This window comes from Coenobita brevimanus, chromosome 48 (genome assembly GCF_032717465.1).
Source record: "Coenobita brevimanus isolate Jiangsu-jjx chromosome 48, ASM3271746v2, whole genome shotgun sequence".
Classification (NCBI taxonomy): domain Eukaryota; kingdom Metazoa; phylum Arthropoda; class Malacostraca; order Decapoda; family Coenobitidae; genus Coenobita; species Coenobita brevimanus.
Window position 1 is genome coordinate 13,306,498 of NC_137001.1, and position 17,480 is coordinate 13,323,977.

Below are 17,480 nucleotides of genomic sequence, written 5' to 3' on the forward strand. Positions count from 1 at the left end.
TGCCTCCATAATTTCCTTTTTCCAGGGCATCACCCTTCCCCTTGTACACATTAACTATGGAGGAAAAAAAATAATAAGGGAAAGACCCAACCTGTGTGTGTGTATTGCAGAGTGACGCAAATAATGCTTCACTAAACTCATGTGGCAGTATCTTATGTGTTGTGGGAATGCCTCAGTCTGCTAGTATGGGCGCGGATGATGAAATATGAGTATGAAATATATATGCGATGCAGGGTAGATACTGGTAACACTGAGTGATAATAAAGGATGTAAGAGTGATGATGAAGGATGTGTGAGTGATGATAAAGGATGCGAGAGTGATGATAAAAGATGTGTGGGTGATGATGGATGTGAGTGATGACAAAGGATGTGTGAGTGATGATACAGGATGTGAGAGTGATGATAAAGGATAGCGCTGATGGATGTAAGAGTGAAGATAAACGATGTGAGAGTGATGATAAAGGACAGTGATGATCAAAGATGTAAGTGATGATAGTGGATAGTGATGATTGATGTGAGTGATGATAAAGGATGTGGGTGATGATAATGGCTGCTGATAAGAAAAGGAAGAACCACTACATCACCCACCTAAGGGCGCCGCCATAGACAGCTGCCACAAAGACCCCAGGAACGCCAGTGAGGTGACCCAACTTCTGCATGACCAGGTAAGGGATCACCTGGTCGGGTTTCTGTATCCTGCCTGATGCCAAGGGATCGCAGTCACTGAAGGCAGCATAGGCAGCCAGGCCGGAGAAGTAGAACATTCCCCACAGCAGCCACACACCCACGGCAAAAGAGATGACCAACCTGTGGGAAAAACACGTAAATTAAGGATTAAATGGTACCAGCAGATAACTTTTAACAACCACACACCCACAGCAAAAGCGATGACAAACATGTGGTAAAAACATAAAAATTATTTGATGTACTAACAGAGTAGTACAACAGACCCCACAACAGCCATACACCCACAGCAAGAGATGACCAACCTGTAGTAAAAACAAGAGGCTTACGAGGTCCATTTAAATTCAACATTGGTGAGTGTATGTCAGTGAAGTACCCTGTAGTGAGTTGAAGCACTGATCTTCTGAGCACTACAAATGATAGTTCTTGTTTAGTGTTGGGACGATACATGGATTAAGCAGTGTTATGCTGGACCAGTATTTGTACAGTTCATGTGAATTCTGTGTTTTCAGCCCTTACCTTGAGGATTTTTATATGCATATGAAGTCTGCTATGAATTTTAACATAAATTAATCTGAATACTTAAATATGCAATGTGTCCACACTCACTCCTCAATATGCAACTCCATGAGAATGTAGTGGGGTCACGCAGTTTTGTTGTGCCTGTCCTCTCTACGGATATCCACACACCCTTCTTACCCTCAGCATATTCCCTTCATTCATTTGACTGTCTTGTATCCACTCTCGTCTCCCATTTTCCCCCACTGCCCATTCAACATAGGCATCCCACCAAATTGAACCTTTCTTACTCCTTGCTACCCTTGCATTCCTAACCACACACTCCCTTCATCAGCTCCACACGTTTTCCAGATCCATTTGTTCCTAATTCACTGACTTTAACTCATCTTTTCCCTCAGTACTCACCTCACTGCTTTCGCTTTAAACTTCGCTACTTGTCATTCCCGTTGTCCCCTTCCTCTCTATCCACCACGTTCCTCGCAGCTTTATTTTTTATACCACAGTCTTATGATCAATGAACTTCCACCATCACCTCTAACTGCTTTCGTATCTATAACACTTCTAAGCATCTTTCTAAAAATATTACAACCAGTTAGTCTCCCTTCAATATAAATAGGAAGGTAGATGGACCGATGGATAGAGAGATGTAAACAAGGCCATCTAACCTTTGTGCCATAGCGAGGTTGCCGATGGAAGCAAATCTCTGGTAGCTGGGCTGGTTGATGCCAATGGTGTCCATGGTGAAGTAGAAGCCAAGCACGGTGGTCGACCAGAAGGTGTGGCGCACGAAAGGACTTGTGTTCATGCTATGGCAGAAACAGGAGGCTGTAGTGTGGCCTGTTACTGTATGGTCATTTATATTTTTCTCATTATTTCAGTGTCGTTGAATATTATAAAGCCGACTCTAACGTTAACTCTTACCTGTATGACTTTATGGTTATTTTTTCTTTTATGATTTCAGTCACGCTGAATTTTATGAAGATGACTCGAATAAATGGGCTTTATTATATATGTGTGCAAAATGACAGTAAATTGTTTTTATTGAAATTAAACGTATACCATATTATCTCCTCTCAACACACACACACACACACACACACACACACACACACACACACACACACACACACACACACACACACACACAGAGTTTTGTGCATTACGGTTAAAATACAAACATTTCTCCTATCACAAGAATCAAACGGTACTCCCATTGCAGATTCTGGCGCTTTCCGTTATTTGGAATTTGCGCCGAAGTAACGGTGACTCACTTGAAGAACTCTATCCTGGAGCCCTGGTCAGCTATGGTCCAGACATTGACAAGACCAATTTCCTGGCAGCAGATGATGACCACGACCAGCACCCCGCCGAACATGAGCAGCGTTTGCATCACATCAGTATACACCACGGCCCTCACACCACCCTGCAACCACACAGCCCCGTCAGTTAAGGAAGCTCCCTAACGCCTTTTCCCAAGCGATTTATTTTGATTAGTACTTCTCACTGTCCTCTTTTGCGTTATGTAAATCCTTCAAACATAGTCATACTCTGCATAAATAACGTACAAAAGGATATTAACCATTCACATCCAAAAATTAATCACTAAGGAAGAGGTGTTAGGGAGACTCCTTACCTGACGACAGTACAGACTACATCTCCCTCTCACTTAACCCCTTCCTTACGCTGACGTCTTTTGTAGTTATTCTTGATAGCTACGAACGATTTTATTATTATTATTATTATTTTTTACTTTGGATAGAACGAAGGAATTAATGAAGGCTACATCTAACCCCTCCAATTGAGAGAGAGAGAGAGAGAGAGAGAGAGAGAGAGAGAGAGAGAGAGAGAGAGAGAGAAACCACCTAACCTGCGTATAATTCCGTAAAGACTGATATACCGACACGAAAAATGAGTCCTCGGTTTGAAAGGCGTAACAGCTACACTCATTTTCATCCATCCTATTTCCCTTGTGTATTTCACGTTACCGACTCATTTTCAAGCAAGGAGCATTTAGTGAAGATCAAGGTGCTCTCCAAGTCGCTCTCTGTGCTGACAAAACTTATATAATTAGACTATTATACATTTTTTTCAAGTTTTTTTTTTTTATAGGCAAAATACAATGTTTGATTTCTGGATTACATAAGAGAATAAGATGAGGCTTCAGTATTCTTTCCAGTGTTAATAATATAGGACTAGCGTTTGAATATCTCTCAAAGGGTGAATGATTCTTGTTGATGGTTCTCCAGTTCACAGAAGTAGTGGAAGTAGTTTCAGTAGGAAACCTGACCTGACACGACTTAATCTAAATGGGAATGAATGTGAAAGACCCACGGAGATCTGCATGACCTAAAGGAGACTAAGTAGACGAATGGATTTAACTGAGCATGACCTTCCTAACCTAACTTCACATAACAAGGCCAAATGGATGAGACAGGCCCAACTGCACTGATAAACCTGTCTGAATTTAATTTGCATGACCCCAAATGAACCGAATTTAGGTGAACGGAATGGGGTGGACCAAAATTAAGATGGATCTGATATTTGAATTGCCCTAATCTGATCGATGGGCACAGCCATACTTGCACCAAACATGTGATCGACGGGAGGACCTAAGGCTCAGGGTCCGTCCAACGCTCAGACTCGGACACTGAAGCAGACCTAACCCAGTGCTTCGTTTCATCTCGTCGATCACATGTTTCGAGCCAGTGTGGCCGAACACTGAGACTGCCTGATTGGTTCCCACCTTGCAACTCACCACAGAGATGTAGAAGGTGCACACGAGCCCCATAAGCACGATGGAACCAAGAACAGAGAGACTGGTGACGGTGGAGAGAGCCAGGGAGGGCGCGTAGAGACACACCCCCATAAACATCAACATATGAGCGAGCTGACACATGGTTCCAAGGAGACGCACTGCCCTCGACTTGAACCGCAACTCCAGGTACTGTGACACAGAAAAAAGGCATGAGCTTTATAAAGTGGACTGAGGTATTTTATTAGCATTATTATTGTTATTATTATTATTATTATTATTATTATTATTATTATTATCATTAGTAGTAGTAGTAGTAGTAGTAGTAGCAGCAGTAGTAATAGTATTGGTGGTGGTGATGGTGGTGGTGGTGGTAGAGGTGGTGATAGTATTATTATTATTATTATTATTATTATTATTATTATCTGCGGTACGTGGGGGCACTCACCATCCCCTCACTCGATGTAGTGCTGCTCTCGAATGTCTGCCCATTCCTCTCATCCATCCTTCTTTCCTTCCATCCTCTTCTGTCTTTCTTTCCTTCATTCTTTCCTCGTGCTTCTGCCTACGGGTGACTTTACCCTCCTTCTTCTGTCTTTCATTCCTTTATTGTTTCCTCTTCCTTCTGCCTGTGGGTGACTCTACACTGAGTGACAAGCCAAATGGTTTCCTGTACACCAGGGTGGTAATCATATAACCAATTTTTGGTGGCTGGTGGTTTAGTGAGTAATTACGGCGCTCCAATCGGATTGAACCGGTGAAGGTTTATATACAAGGGGAGGTTGGGATATATTGCTCACGTAATGATACTCAGGGATGAGTGAGGCTGGTCACTCTCATCTTAAATGCCAGGACCAACTTGCCTTGCCCCGGGCTTCTACGCTCCTCATGGGGCAATGTAGGATTGGATGATGATGATATTATTATTATTATTATTATTATTATTATTATGCTAGGTGTTTAAGGGTCAGCTTCCCATCCCTTGAACGTCTAGTGTGCAGCTTGGTTCTCTTTCTAGACAGGATCTTAGACAAATAAGAGAGAGGCAGGACACAAAAACTCAAGGCAACAACCTTACACGTGTATTGACTAATTCTATATGTGGAACAGGTAGATGTCACAACAACAGGAATCTGGGTAATTATAAGTCATGTACTAGTATCGTAGTATTGCACAGGATACTATTTAGACAATAGTTCAGGATAGCAGGTGAATGGCACACTAAATAGTGTTTGTAGTATTTTGGGCAGAGAAATAGATCACTGTCACTTGGAGGGAAATATAAACTGTATTTAGGCTGGGCAATTATTTCACTGGTCTTGCAGTGCAGAGGAATTACACTATGAAGCCCGAGTCTCATGTTCATTGAGATCACTGCACTCTTATTAGATCTTTCTTCTTACTCTCACTGTGTCACTGTTTGCCCAAATCATAATTATCACATTATTAGGCCTTGGACTTATGTTCCCTTAGATGATACACTGCCCGATATTCCAGTCACCATTACACTGTCACTGCACTCTTCACTGTCACTCAATGTTGGTGGGGTGGCGGCGTGGTTAGTGGGGGGTAGCGGGAGGACTCAGCACAACTCCTGATGGAGGCTGAGTCCCGCCTGTGGTCTCTGTGTCCAGCAGCCACGGGATCACTCACAGGGGCATCCTTTCTCGTCCAGGCCTGTGAGCAGTGAAGAGCCCTGCACTGTCAGGGCTTGGAGTTGGAGTTCGGCCCTCAGGGATGGGGCCAAACAGCCTCCTGAAGCACTCACTTAGGCGCTGGATGGAGGACGAGGGTCGTCTGCATCGGGGTGGGGAGAGACCTCGCCTGTGGGTCATGAGGGCGGCCTCAGGGGCCCGGTGGCTGCGATTTTCTGCCGTCGGGGGTGCCATCAGGAGTGAGCTGCAGCATCAGTCGTCATCAGAGTCTGTCAGGTAGGGTCCCTCTGGAGGTGGCTGGGTGGAGTACAACCCTGGGGATAGCACAGGGCCACTCCACAGGTCCTCGGGACTGGGACCCTCCTCCTGGAGGATGTCACGTCGTGGGGGTGTGGCAGCACCTGACGCAGGAGCAGCTGCTGGCCATCTCCTGCCATAGAGCCCAGCTGCTGGCCGTGGTGTTTTAGGGGTGCGGCTTCTGGCCGTCGCTGAGGCCCGGTTACTGGCTGTGGCCCGTGTGAGGGAGCGGCTACCGGCCGTCTCCTGAAGGAGGGGTGAGTGGCTACCGCCCATCTCAGGGGCACCTTCGGAGTGGCTACTGGCCGTCTCCTGACGAAGGCGGGAGTGGTTACCGACCATCTCCTGAGGGAGTGGTGAGCAGCTACTGGCCATCACAAAGGCACCTTCAGAGCAGCTACCGGCCATCTCCTGACGAAGGCAGGAGCGGCTACTAGCCATCTCCTGAAGAAGGGGTGATCGGCTGCAGGCCATCTCAAAAAGGGCACGGCTACTGGCCATCGCTGGAGTGCTGCCTGGAGCTAGAGTAATAGCTCCACCCCGATCCCGTCGAGGATCAGCTCGCCCGCAAGGTAGTCTCTTTTTCCTGCTATGGTGGCAGCGGACAAGTTCTGGGTCATAGGGGCGTGCAGCCCGGGCAGACTTATGTCCCTGTCGCCTGGGGACGGGTCGTGTTTTGTCTGCCCCTCCATAGGCTCCTCCCGGGGGTGTCATGTTGCCCTCAGTTATTATTCCTGGCATTTTACCACCGTTGTCGGGGAAAAAGTCACATCCCCATGACTGGAGGTGATAGACTTTGGTGTTGTTGGTGTGGTTCATGGGTTGGAGATGTTGCAGGAGGGCGTTCCATGCTGTGATGGCTGGGTGTCGCAGATGACGAAGAGGGTGGACGTGTCGGTGGTGGTGCGGAAGAGTTGGAGGAGGAGGGGGCCATGGACGCGATGTTTGTGTCCGTAGGGAGGCGACCATATGGCTCATCGGATTCTCATGTTGGTAGGTCTTGTCCCCACTACAGAGCTGTGTTGAATGTTGGAGATCACCGGGGAGCTTGTGGTTTTATGACGGGGCAATGTGGCGTGATGTCTCTGGGGAGTGGTGGTAGCCAGGATTTGGGCTTGGTGTAGCAGGACTGTGGTGGAACTTGTGTTAGGAGGGGTAGTGTGGTGTTGTGGTGAGGTGGGTGGTGTAGGGGTGGGGGTGTATCAGGTGGGTGGGCTTTAAAGGCAGCTTGAACGTGTGATGGTGGTCTTTAAGGTGGGTGTGGGTCATGGGGTGGGTGTGTGTGGGCAGTGTGGTGGAGTTGAGGGTGGTGGGGAGGTGGGTGGGGTGCATGGGGACGGTGGTGCAGTGGTGGAGCTGGGAGTGGTGATGGGATGTGGACAGGGTGAACTGTGGGTGGGTGGAGGAGAGGTTGGTCTGTGGGCGGGACATGTGGCGATGGGCGTGGGAGATGGGGAGGCAGGTGGAGTGCGTGGGGGTGGAGGGATGGCAACGGGGCTGGGGGTGGTGGTGAGTGGTGGGTGGGGTGGAGTCTGCATGGGTGAAGGAGTGGTTGATGCGTGGGCAGAACACATGATGGTGGGCATGGGGGATGGAGAGGGTGGCGGGGAGGGGGTGGGGGAGAGGTTTGAGCTGGGTGGCGTTGGTGTGTCCTCAGGTGAAGTGTGATGCAGTGTGCCGGGGGGTGGGGTGGGAGGAGACGGGGAGGGGGAGGCAGGTAGAGAAGGTGAGGGTGAGATGTGGCAGTAGTAGGAGTTAGTGGGAGGGTTGGCAGTGGTGGTTGGCGGTGTGGAACGTGGTGTTGGGGTTGGGGAGGTGGTGGTGTATCTTGTGAGTGGGTGTGAAAGGCGGCCAGAGTGGTTGATGGCGGGTTTTAGGGTGGAAGTAGGTGGTGAAGTGGGTGTGTGCCCCTTTGGTGCTTTGCCTGCATATGGCATGGCGATGGAGGTGGTGCGAAGGGGTGGGGTAGTTTTGGGTGGCACTCTGATGGAGGGCATGGGCGAGGCAATGGGATTTGAAGTGGGTGGTGCGTGGGGGTGTGAGGGTGCTCTGGTACTGGAGGTGGGTAACGGTGGTGAGGTGGCGTTAAGTGTGGAGGGCGAAGGGGCTCGAGGTCAGGAGGTGGGAGGCTGGCTGTGGAAAAGAATATTAGGCAGTGGTGAGGTGGTGTGTCTGGTGGGGTGAGGTGCAGGCGGTGAGGAGGGAGCGCGGTCTTGTGGCACCATCTCGGTGTTTGGTGGTAGGGTGGCTTGGGTGGTGACAGGGTCCTGTGCTCACGGTGTGAGGTGGACGGTGGGTGTGAAGCAAGGGGATGGTGCAGGTGTGGGGGTGGTGGTGGGTGGTGTGCGGTGCTGGAACCGTGGTGGCTTGGTTGGGGGTGGTTGTATAGGCAACGGTGGTGGTGTGGCGGGAGCTAAGGTGTGGGGTGTGGCGAGTGGTGAGGCATCTGGGGAGGTTATTCAGGATGAGCTGGGGGTCCATGGGGATGGTGAGGTTGGGGGTGGGGTAGAGGAGGTGACAGAGAAAAAGGAGGTGGATGAGGGTAGGTTAGAGAGAGAGGACAGTAAAAGACAAGAGAAGAGATACAGGGAGGAGAGCAAAAGGAAACGTGCCATTTCCCCCTGTCGTAGACTGGGGGGGGGGGGATGTGAGGTGGTCTCCGTCAGTATAGGGGGGTGCAGGGGCGATGGGGGGGCGCCTTCTGTGCCTTTGTCTTCGGGCTTTGTTTCTCTTAGGCTCGGGGCAATTGGCGTATGGTGGGGAGGCATGTAGGGGTTCTTGGGTCGTTCTGCTGTGCTGGGCAGCTGTTAGCTGCTTGTGAATGTCGTGAATGGGACATTCCTGGCTGCAAGCAGAAAATTCCCACGAGTCAATCGCGATGATATTCGTGGGAAACGATGTGCTGAGGGGTGGAGTGGATGGCTAGAAGGTGCCTTGTTACTTGGATATCTTTATCCAGGTCTCCCATAGGGTCAAGTATTATAAAATCTTTTTTGATGAAACTGGGGAGGATCCTGATAAGTGTGTTAAAAATGAGCTGTTCCCGGGTTTCGTCATCCGCCTCCGGGTAAGCGGCAGTAACCAGGCGTCTGGCCTGGATTAAGGTATCATCCAAATTGCCATCTTATGTCAGGCTATGCAACTAGGATAGCACAATTAATCTTCCTAATGAGGGTGTGATGGCTTTGATCACGAGCTTCATGAAGTTTTGCCATGTGAGCCCCAGGATTATTTTTGGCATGATATTTGGCGTCGTTTTGCCCAGTAGTGGGAGTGTTACTGATATTTTTTGTTTGTCGTCCTCAAACCCAATATCTAGCAATTTCTTAATAATCGCCAGATACGTGTGGACATCGTACCATCCTGGGTCAAATTTAGGCAATCGCATGTGAGGTTTGGTTGCCATTTTGCCGGTATTTCCTGAATGCCTCTCTCGTATGCCTGGATCAAGAACCGTCGCTGTTCACCAGTGTTATGCTAGGTGCTTAACGGTCAGCTTCCCGTCCCTTGAACGTCTAGTGTGCAGCTTGGTTCTCTTTCTAGACCGGATCTTAGACAAATAAGAGAGAGGCAGGACACAAAAACTCAAGGCAACAGCCTTACACGTGTATTGACTAATTCTATACATGGAACAGGTAAATGTCACAACAACAGGAATCTGGGTAATTATAAGTCATGTACTAGTATCATAGTATTGCACAGGATACTATTTAGACAATAGTTCAGGATAGCAGGTGAATGGCACACTAAATAGTGTTTGTAGTATTTTGGGCAGGGTAATAGATCACTGTCACTTAGAGGGAAATATAAACTGTATTTACGTTGGGCAATTATACCACTGGTCTTGCAGTGCAGAGGAATTACAATATGATGGCAGAGTCTCATGTTCACTGAAATCACTGCACCCTTATTAGATCTCTCTTCTTACACTCAACTATGTCACTGTTTACCCAAATCATAATTGTCACACATTACTAGCCCTTGGATGATACACTGCCCGATATTCCAGTCACTACTACACTGCCACTGCACTCTTTACTCTCACTCACTGTTGGTGGGTTGGTCGTGTGGTTAGTGGGGGGTGGCAGGAGGACTCACTGCGCAACTCCTGATGGGGGCTGAGCTTCGCCTGTGGCATCTGTGTCCAGCAGCCACGGGATCACTCATAGGGGCGTCCTCTCTCATCTGGGGCTAGGGGTAGCGTAGGGCCCTGCACTGTCAGGGTTGAGAGTTGGAGTGCGGCCCTCAAAGCTGGGGCCGAAGAGCCTCCTGAAGCACTCACATAGGCGCTGGACAGAGGACGAGGGTCATCTGCATTGGGGTGGGAAGAGGCCTTGCCCGTGGGTCCTGGGGGCGGCCTCGGGGGCCCAGTGGCTGAGGTCTCCTGCCATCAGGGGCACCGTCAGGAGTAAGCTGTGGCATCGGTCATCATTGGAGTCCATCAGGTAGGGTCACTCTGGAGCCAGCTGGGTGGAGTACAACCCTGGGGATAGCACAGGGCCTCTCCACAGGTCCTCAGGACTGGGAACCTCCTCCTGGAGGATGTCACGTCGTGGGGGTGTGGCAGCACCTGACGGAGCAACGGCTGCTGGCCGTCTCCTGCCGTAGGGCCTGGCTGCTGGCTGTGGCCTTTTAGGGGCGTGGCTTCTGACTGTTGCTGAGGCACGGCTACTGACTGAGGCCCATGCGGAGGAGTTGCTACTGGCCATCTCTTGACGAAGGCATGAGTAGCTACTGGCCATCTCCTGACGAAGGCACGAGTGGCTATTGGCCATCTCCTGAAGGAGGGGTGAGCTGCTACTGGCCATCTCAAGTACACCTTCGGAGCGGCTACCGGCCATCTTCTGACGAAAGCGGAAGTGGCTACTGGCCGTCTCCTGAAGAAGGGGTGAGCAGCTGCAGGCCATCTCAAAAAGGGCGTGGCTACCAGCCGTCGCTGTGGTGCTGCCTGGAGCTAGAGTAATAGCTCCACCTCGATCCTGTTGAGGGTCAGCTCTCCCACAAGGTAGTCTCCTTTCCCTGCTATGGTGACGGCGGGTGAGTTCCGGGTCATAGGGGTGCGAGGCCTGGGCGGACTTATGTCCCTGTCGCCCGTGGTCAGGTTGTGCTCTGTCTGCCCCTCCGTAGGCTCCTCCCGGGGGTGTCATATTGCCCTCAGTCACTATTCCCAGCATTTTAATTATCATTATTATTATTATTATTATTATTATTATCATTATTATTATTATTATTATTGTTATTATTATTGTTATTATTATCATCATCATCATCATCATCATCATCATCTTTCCTATCTCCAACAATATATTCAGATTATGGGAGATATATCAAACGCAAGTGAGGCAATTTACCCCAGTTAATCCCATTATTGGCACACCTTCTTAATAATTTAAATTCAGCAATCTGCCTCTAAGGAAAACTAAGAGAGTACGTCATACGAAGGAAATCACCACTATGAAGACAAATATATCTTTTACTGTGTTTAATCTTGCAATGTTTCCAGGTTGCATCCCATCTCCAAGTACCCCCAACACAATGGCGTGAGTTTAGTGAGCATACATGACCATATTATTGAAATTGAGTTTTTTTTAGTATTATTATTATTTACAGGAATTTCTCAAACATTTAAAGATCATGTACAGTCAAAGAAGCAACTGTCTTCCCAGTTCTCTCTTAAAAAAATAAAAAATAAAAATAAAATGGGGAAATGCAGTGAAAAACCCTATCGGTACTAGTGTGTGTTTCAGATGGGTCGATATTTCCGTTATGTCTTCGTCACTGTTTGGAAGATACTTGTGTGTCTGTACAGTAACATGCTTGAACTTTTTTTTTATTTTTTATTTTTACTTCATGAAGTTGTGTGGGATTTAGGCCGATCACATTTAACAGTAATAACAAGTGTTCCCCCAGTAAGTCCAAACTGAAGGCTTGTTTACATTTTCGTGCACTCAGCTTTTATAATGCAGGTCCTTAATACCTGCACCATGATTACGTCTTTGTGATTCGTGCACTATTCTCAACTTGAACCACAGCCGCAGGTGCAACATCACAAAGCCGGGAGTTTACTGGGCTCTCACGAAGTTGTAAATGATACAGTTATACAGAATTGCCTGAAATAGGAGAATAACAACGAAATAGCCACCAAATGCCCAGGCTATGATAGTAGGAACCATGCATGGCATGTGAGGTGCCCTCAGTGCCTGCGGAGGATGACAAGTGAGAAGACGCAGGTCAACAGAGCCACACCATTTTGTGCCTGCCTCTCAACCCTGCCATCCAGTTTAGTGCCAAGCTCACCGGGATATAAACTCTTCACCACAGTACCTAGACAGGTTGTGGTACCCAGCAGCAGCCACATCATACAAAGAGGGGCGACCTCCCCAGACCACAGCGTGAGAGGAGACAAAGCCATCATCAACTGGGTCCCAGCTACCTCAAACAGACTGCTTCAACTGACACAGTAGCGATCCAGACCGTTTGCACTGCCACGGTGGCCACTCAGGCCAAAGTTACCCTCATCCAGGTTGTAAAAGAGTATGGCAATTTAGACCAACTTAGTGAAAAGTATGGCATTTTAAACAAGTTTAGAAAAGAGAATGACAATTTTAGACCAAGTTAGAAAAGAGTACGGCATTTTAGACCAAGTTAGAAAAGGAAATGTCAACTTTATACCAAGTTAGAGTGAAAAGAGTGGAGGCCAAACACTGACCTGACTAATGGACACAAGACGCAGGTTGTAGAAGAGTGGAAGGGTGAGCTGGTGGGTGACGATGCTGCCCAACACCACGCCCAGCAGAATGACCACTATTTGTGTCCCATATAAGTACACTTCAGTGGGATTCCCTGAAGAAAATAGGGATGGGATTGAAATGGGTTTAGGGAAATACTTTGAGAGAATGGGAGACTGACTAGAAGAGTTTATGTGAGTGAGGAGGTGGAGGGGGAGACCAAGGATGAGATGGAGGGATGGAGTGGAAAGGATGTAGAATGAGAGACTGAACAGAAGAGTGCATGTGAGTGAGAAGGAAGGGGAGAGGGAGACCAAGGATGAGATGAAGGGATGGAGTGGAGAGGATGGAGAATTAAAGACTAACTAGAAGAGTGAGAGTGAGGTGAAGGGGGAGAGGAGGAGGGGGAGACCAAGGATGAGATGGAGGGACAGAGTGGAGGGGATGGAAAATTAGAAACTGACTAGGAGAGATGTTGATTCCTTCAGTTTTAGCCATTAATATTCTGCTATGACTTGTTTGAATATCATGTTAATTTACTGAAAGATTTGTCTATGGAAGAATGTATAGGAATTTACTGCATCACTCTTCTTGTTGAATAGTGAACCCTGACGAGAGAGAGAGAGAGAGAGAGAGAGAGAGACTAACCTAGTACAGATATAGCCGAGATGATGCCACCAAGGAGAGAGAGTGCCACAGGGAAGGGTGTCATGGCGCCGCTGCCCATCAAGTACTCCTGCGTGGACTCCTTGCCGCGACTCCTGTAGGCTGTCCACACCCCGATACCGACCGACACCGCCAGCATGAGACTAAACAGAGCATAATCCACGGCGGTGAAGTGCTCAGCAGCGTGACTCTCATCCACTCCCGACGCCATCACTCCACGACCCCGACACTGCTACCAAGAAAGACGGTATTGATTAGGTTCAGTTCACGTTCTGTACACAGTGTTTTGGCGCTAAGTTTGATCTCTACTTTTTCTGTCTTCTCCTTTACTCTAACGAAACCAACCCCAACAGACTAACAAACTACCAAGAAAGACGGTATTGATTACGTTCAGTTCACGTTCTGTACACAGTTTTTTGGCGCTAAGTTTGATTTCCATAAATAAAGGATCGAAAATTAGGCACAAAATTCTTACCTGTCGACTGCAGTTAAGCGATTTAATTTCTAAGATACATTTTTCTCCAAAAATACGATACGTGGAACATTTTATCTATCACTATATCTGTCTATTTCTATCTATCTGTCTATCTATTCAGACGCCTTAATCAGGTATGTCTGTCTGTCTGTCTGTCTGTCTCTCTCTCTCTCTCTCTCTCTCTGTCCGTCTGTCTGTCTGTCCGTCTGTCTGTCTGTCTGTCTGTCTCTCTCTCTCTCTCTCTCTCTCTCTCTCTCTCTCCATTTATCTATCTATCTATTTGCTTCCGATGCTTATTTGTTGTCAGTCTACACAAGACAAAAGTACGAGAGAGAGAGAGAGAGAGAGAGAGAGAGAGGTGCAGTGTGTCGGTGGGTAACTTAGTGTTCTTAAGTTAGCTGAGAGGGTGTCCCAAGGCGCCACTAAGTTAACCTGTCCGTGTAGATAGAGAGATCGATAGATAGACTGGGGCAGATAGATGGGTAGACTCACAGACTGGGGCAGATAGATAGATAGACTGAGGTAGACTGGGGCAGATAGATAGATAGACTGAGGTAGACTGGGGCAGATAGATAGATAGACTGAGGTAGACTGAGGCAGATAGATAGATAGACTGAGGTAGACAGGGACAGATAGATATATTGACTGAGGTAGACTGGGACAGATAGATAGATTGACTGAGGTAGGCTGGGACAGATAGATAGATAGATTGGGGCAGATAGGTAGATAGACTGAGGTAGGCTGGGACAGATAGATAGATAGACTGAGGTAGACTGAGGCAGATAGATAGATAGACTGAGGTAGACTGAGGCAGATAGATAGATAGACTGAGGTAGGCTGAGGCAGATAGACAGGTAGACTGAGGTAGACTGAGGCAGATAGATAGATCGACTGAGGTAGACTGAGGCAGATAGATAGGTAGACTGAGGTAGACTGAGGCAGATAGATAGGTAGACTGAGGTAGGCTGGGACAGATAAAAAAACTGAGGCAGATTGGGGCAGATAGATAGATAGACTGAGGTAGGCTGAGGCAGATAGATAGATAGACTGAGGTAGACTGAGGCAGACTGGGGTAGATAGATAGACTGAGGTAGACTGGGGCAGATCGATAGACAGACTGAGGTAGACTGGAGTAGATAGATAGACTGACTGATTGGTAAATACAATGAGGCAGATAGATATATAGACTGAGGCAGATAGATAGATAGACTGAGGCAGATAGATAGATAGACTGAGGCAGATAGATAGATAGACTGAGGTAGACTGGAGTAGATAGATAGACTGACTGATTGGTAAATACAATGAGGCAGATAGATATATAGACTGAGGCAGATAGATAGATAGACTGAGGCAGATAGATAGATAGACTGAGGTAGACTGGAGTAGATAGATAGACTGACTGATTGGTAAATACAATGAGGCAGATAGATATATAGACTGAGGCAGATAGATAGATAGACTGAGGCAGATAGATAGATAGACTGAAGCAGAATAAGATAGACAGACTGAGGCAAAATGATAGATATATAGATAGACTGAAGTAAAATGATAGATAGATAGATAGATAGAAAGATAGATAGACTGAGGCAGCATGAGAGATAGGTAGATAGATAAGTAGGTAGACAGACAGACAGGCAGACACAGACAGAGACAGGCAGACAGAGATAGATAGATAGACGAATGGATTTTGTAACTCCATCCGTATCAACCCATGTTAGGTCCACTTCTTTGCTGTGGGAGAGTGACTGCCAGGTATAACCCTTACAAATACTGGCTAAATACGAAGGAGGTGTGTATGCAGGAAGAGTGATGCATGGTTTGCTCTGATATTCTCTCTCTCTCTCTCTCTCTCTCTCACATAGGATATTAAACCCAGACTCATTCTCCTCTTGGAATTTGTAAACGACCGACCAAAAATTATTGCCGTATGAGATGCGCTTTATGATATATTTTCTTTCACTTTTTTTCCTCATTTTTCTTTATTGATTTTATTGCTATGCTTATTTTATCACCTTATTTTTGGAGGTAATTAAAATTAGTGGATTTTTTTTTTTTAATAACTGAGAGAGATCTGGGATTTTCGACTCTTCTTTTTTTGCTCATATCCAAACTCATTTCTTTGGGAATGCTACTATTTTTGAGGATATGTTGATTTGGTTCTGAAAACTGCGATTGTTATTGTTATTTATTATTATTATTATTATTATTATTATTATTATTATTATTATTATTATTATTATTATTATTATTATTATTATTATTATTATTATTATTATTACTACTTCTACTCCTCCTCCTCCTCCTCCTCCTCCTCCTCCTCCTACTACTACTACTACTACTACTACTACTACTACTACTACTACTAGCACTACTACTACTACTACTACTACTGCTGCTGCTGCTGCTGCTGCTGCTGCTGCTGCTGTTACTACTACTACTACTACTACTACTACTACCACTTTTCACGGGGTTTTTGAGATTTAAATATTAGAGAATACTTTAAATGTTAATTTGTCAATAGAGAAGAATTGAGTTGTGAAAATCAAGCAGTAAGTTTACTTTATGCCGGCTTACTTCGCCGATTCTCTAAGGACGAGAATTTATAAACTTTCTCAACAGTACACAGCAGAGACTAATTGTTCACACATGCTGTTTGTTTGTACTGTTAGCCTGACAATCAATAACTAATGCTATTAATGATAAACAGGTTCTTGCCGGTGCATTAACTCCAGGCTGGCACAATGGATTTAAGCTTAGTACAAGAGGACTGACCTAAGTACCAGTTATGAATAATACAAAGCGTTTATGCGAACTAGGAGCAGCAAGTAAAATAAGCTTAATGTGGAGAAATAAAACACGAGTTTACATTACATCAAGCTCAAAAAAAAGGAACTGTAAATTTATTAATTACAATGAAATAAATTTACGTTCCATGAGTCTCAAAATGAATTCAAAATAACAAGGAGAATACACTCACTCGCTCATTCAAACGCTAACACTTAAACCTAGGAAAAACGAAAAGAAATACTGGTCAGTAGAGGGGGCTAAGCTGAAACTGGGCGTCGGTGCGTAGGATGGACTCTGCACACGCTAAACCTCTCGTCGATTCACACTAGGTGGAGATTCAGGAACTCGGTGTACAACGGCAGTGCTGCTCCATGCTGTGCCAACGAACTTGCTCTCACGACACTCTAATCCTGACTGACTGCAAATTATGGAAGGGGGCGAGAGATGGCCGTGCTTGGTTCAATGATCAGTGGAAAGAATGTGAGTGATACATGCCCACAACAAATCACTCAGTGAAAGCGCCAATGTCGCACGCAAGGACGATCACTTATGAAACAGTGAAAAATGTTCTAAAAACTGTCCCAATCGGGTGAATACGAGGACGGTTAAACTGAGTGATAAACAGTGGGAATTCCACTAGTATTCTTGGTTTTCCCACTGATGAAGAATGTGATGAATTTATAAATACGCTCATGCAAATTCGTGACACTACTACTACTACTACTACTACTATTATTATTATTATTATTATTATAATTATTATTATTATTATTATTATTATTATTATTATTACCATTATTATTACTATTATCAGAAAAACTGACCTAAATTGACATTACCCTAAACTGACCTAGACCTAAATTGTTACCGCATGAGTTTACCAGAGTCTCTGTTCGTGTTCTGGGTGTGAAAATAGG

General features: G+C 46.3%; 1 protein-coding gene across 1 annotated transcript in view; it reads right to left on the bottom strand.

Moving 5' to 3' along the window:
* The window catches only part of LOC145399292 (sodium-coupled monocarboxylate transporter 1-like), a 38,748-nt gene extending 25,236 nt beyond the window's left edge, over positions 1 to 13,512 (bottom strand). The window contains exons 1-6 of the mRNA XM_080271962.1: positions 13,284 to 13,512; positions 12,617 to 12,750; positions 3,959 to 4,147; positions 2,475 to 2,626; positions 1,869 to 2,009; positions 589 to 807 (exon numbers count right to left, since the gene is read on the bottom strand). Coding sequence (XP_080128088.1) covers positions 589 to 807; positions 1,869 to 2,009; positions 2,475 to 2,626; positions 3,959 to 4,147; positions 12,617 to 12,750; positions 13,284 to 13,512 — 1,064 coding nt within the window. The remainder of the gene's footprint in view (positions 1 to 588; positions 808 to 1,868; positions 2,010 to 2,474; positions 2,627 to 3,958; positions 4,148 to 12,616; positions 12,751 to 13,283) is intronic.
* Between the last annotated feature and the right edge of the window lie 3,968 nt (positions 13,513 to 17,480).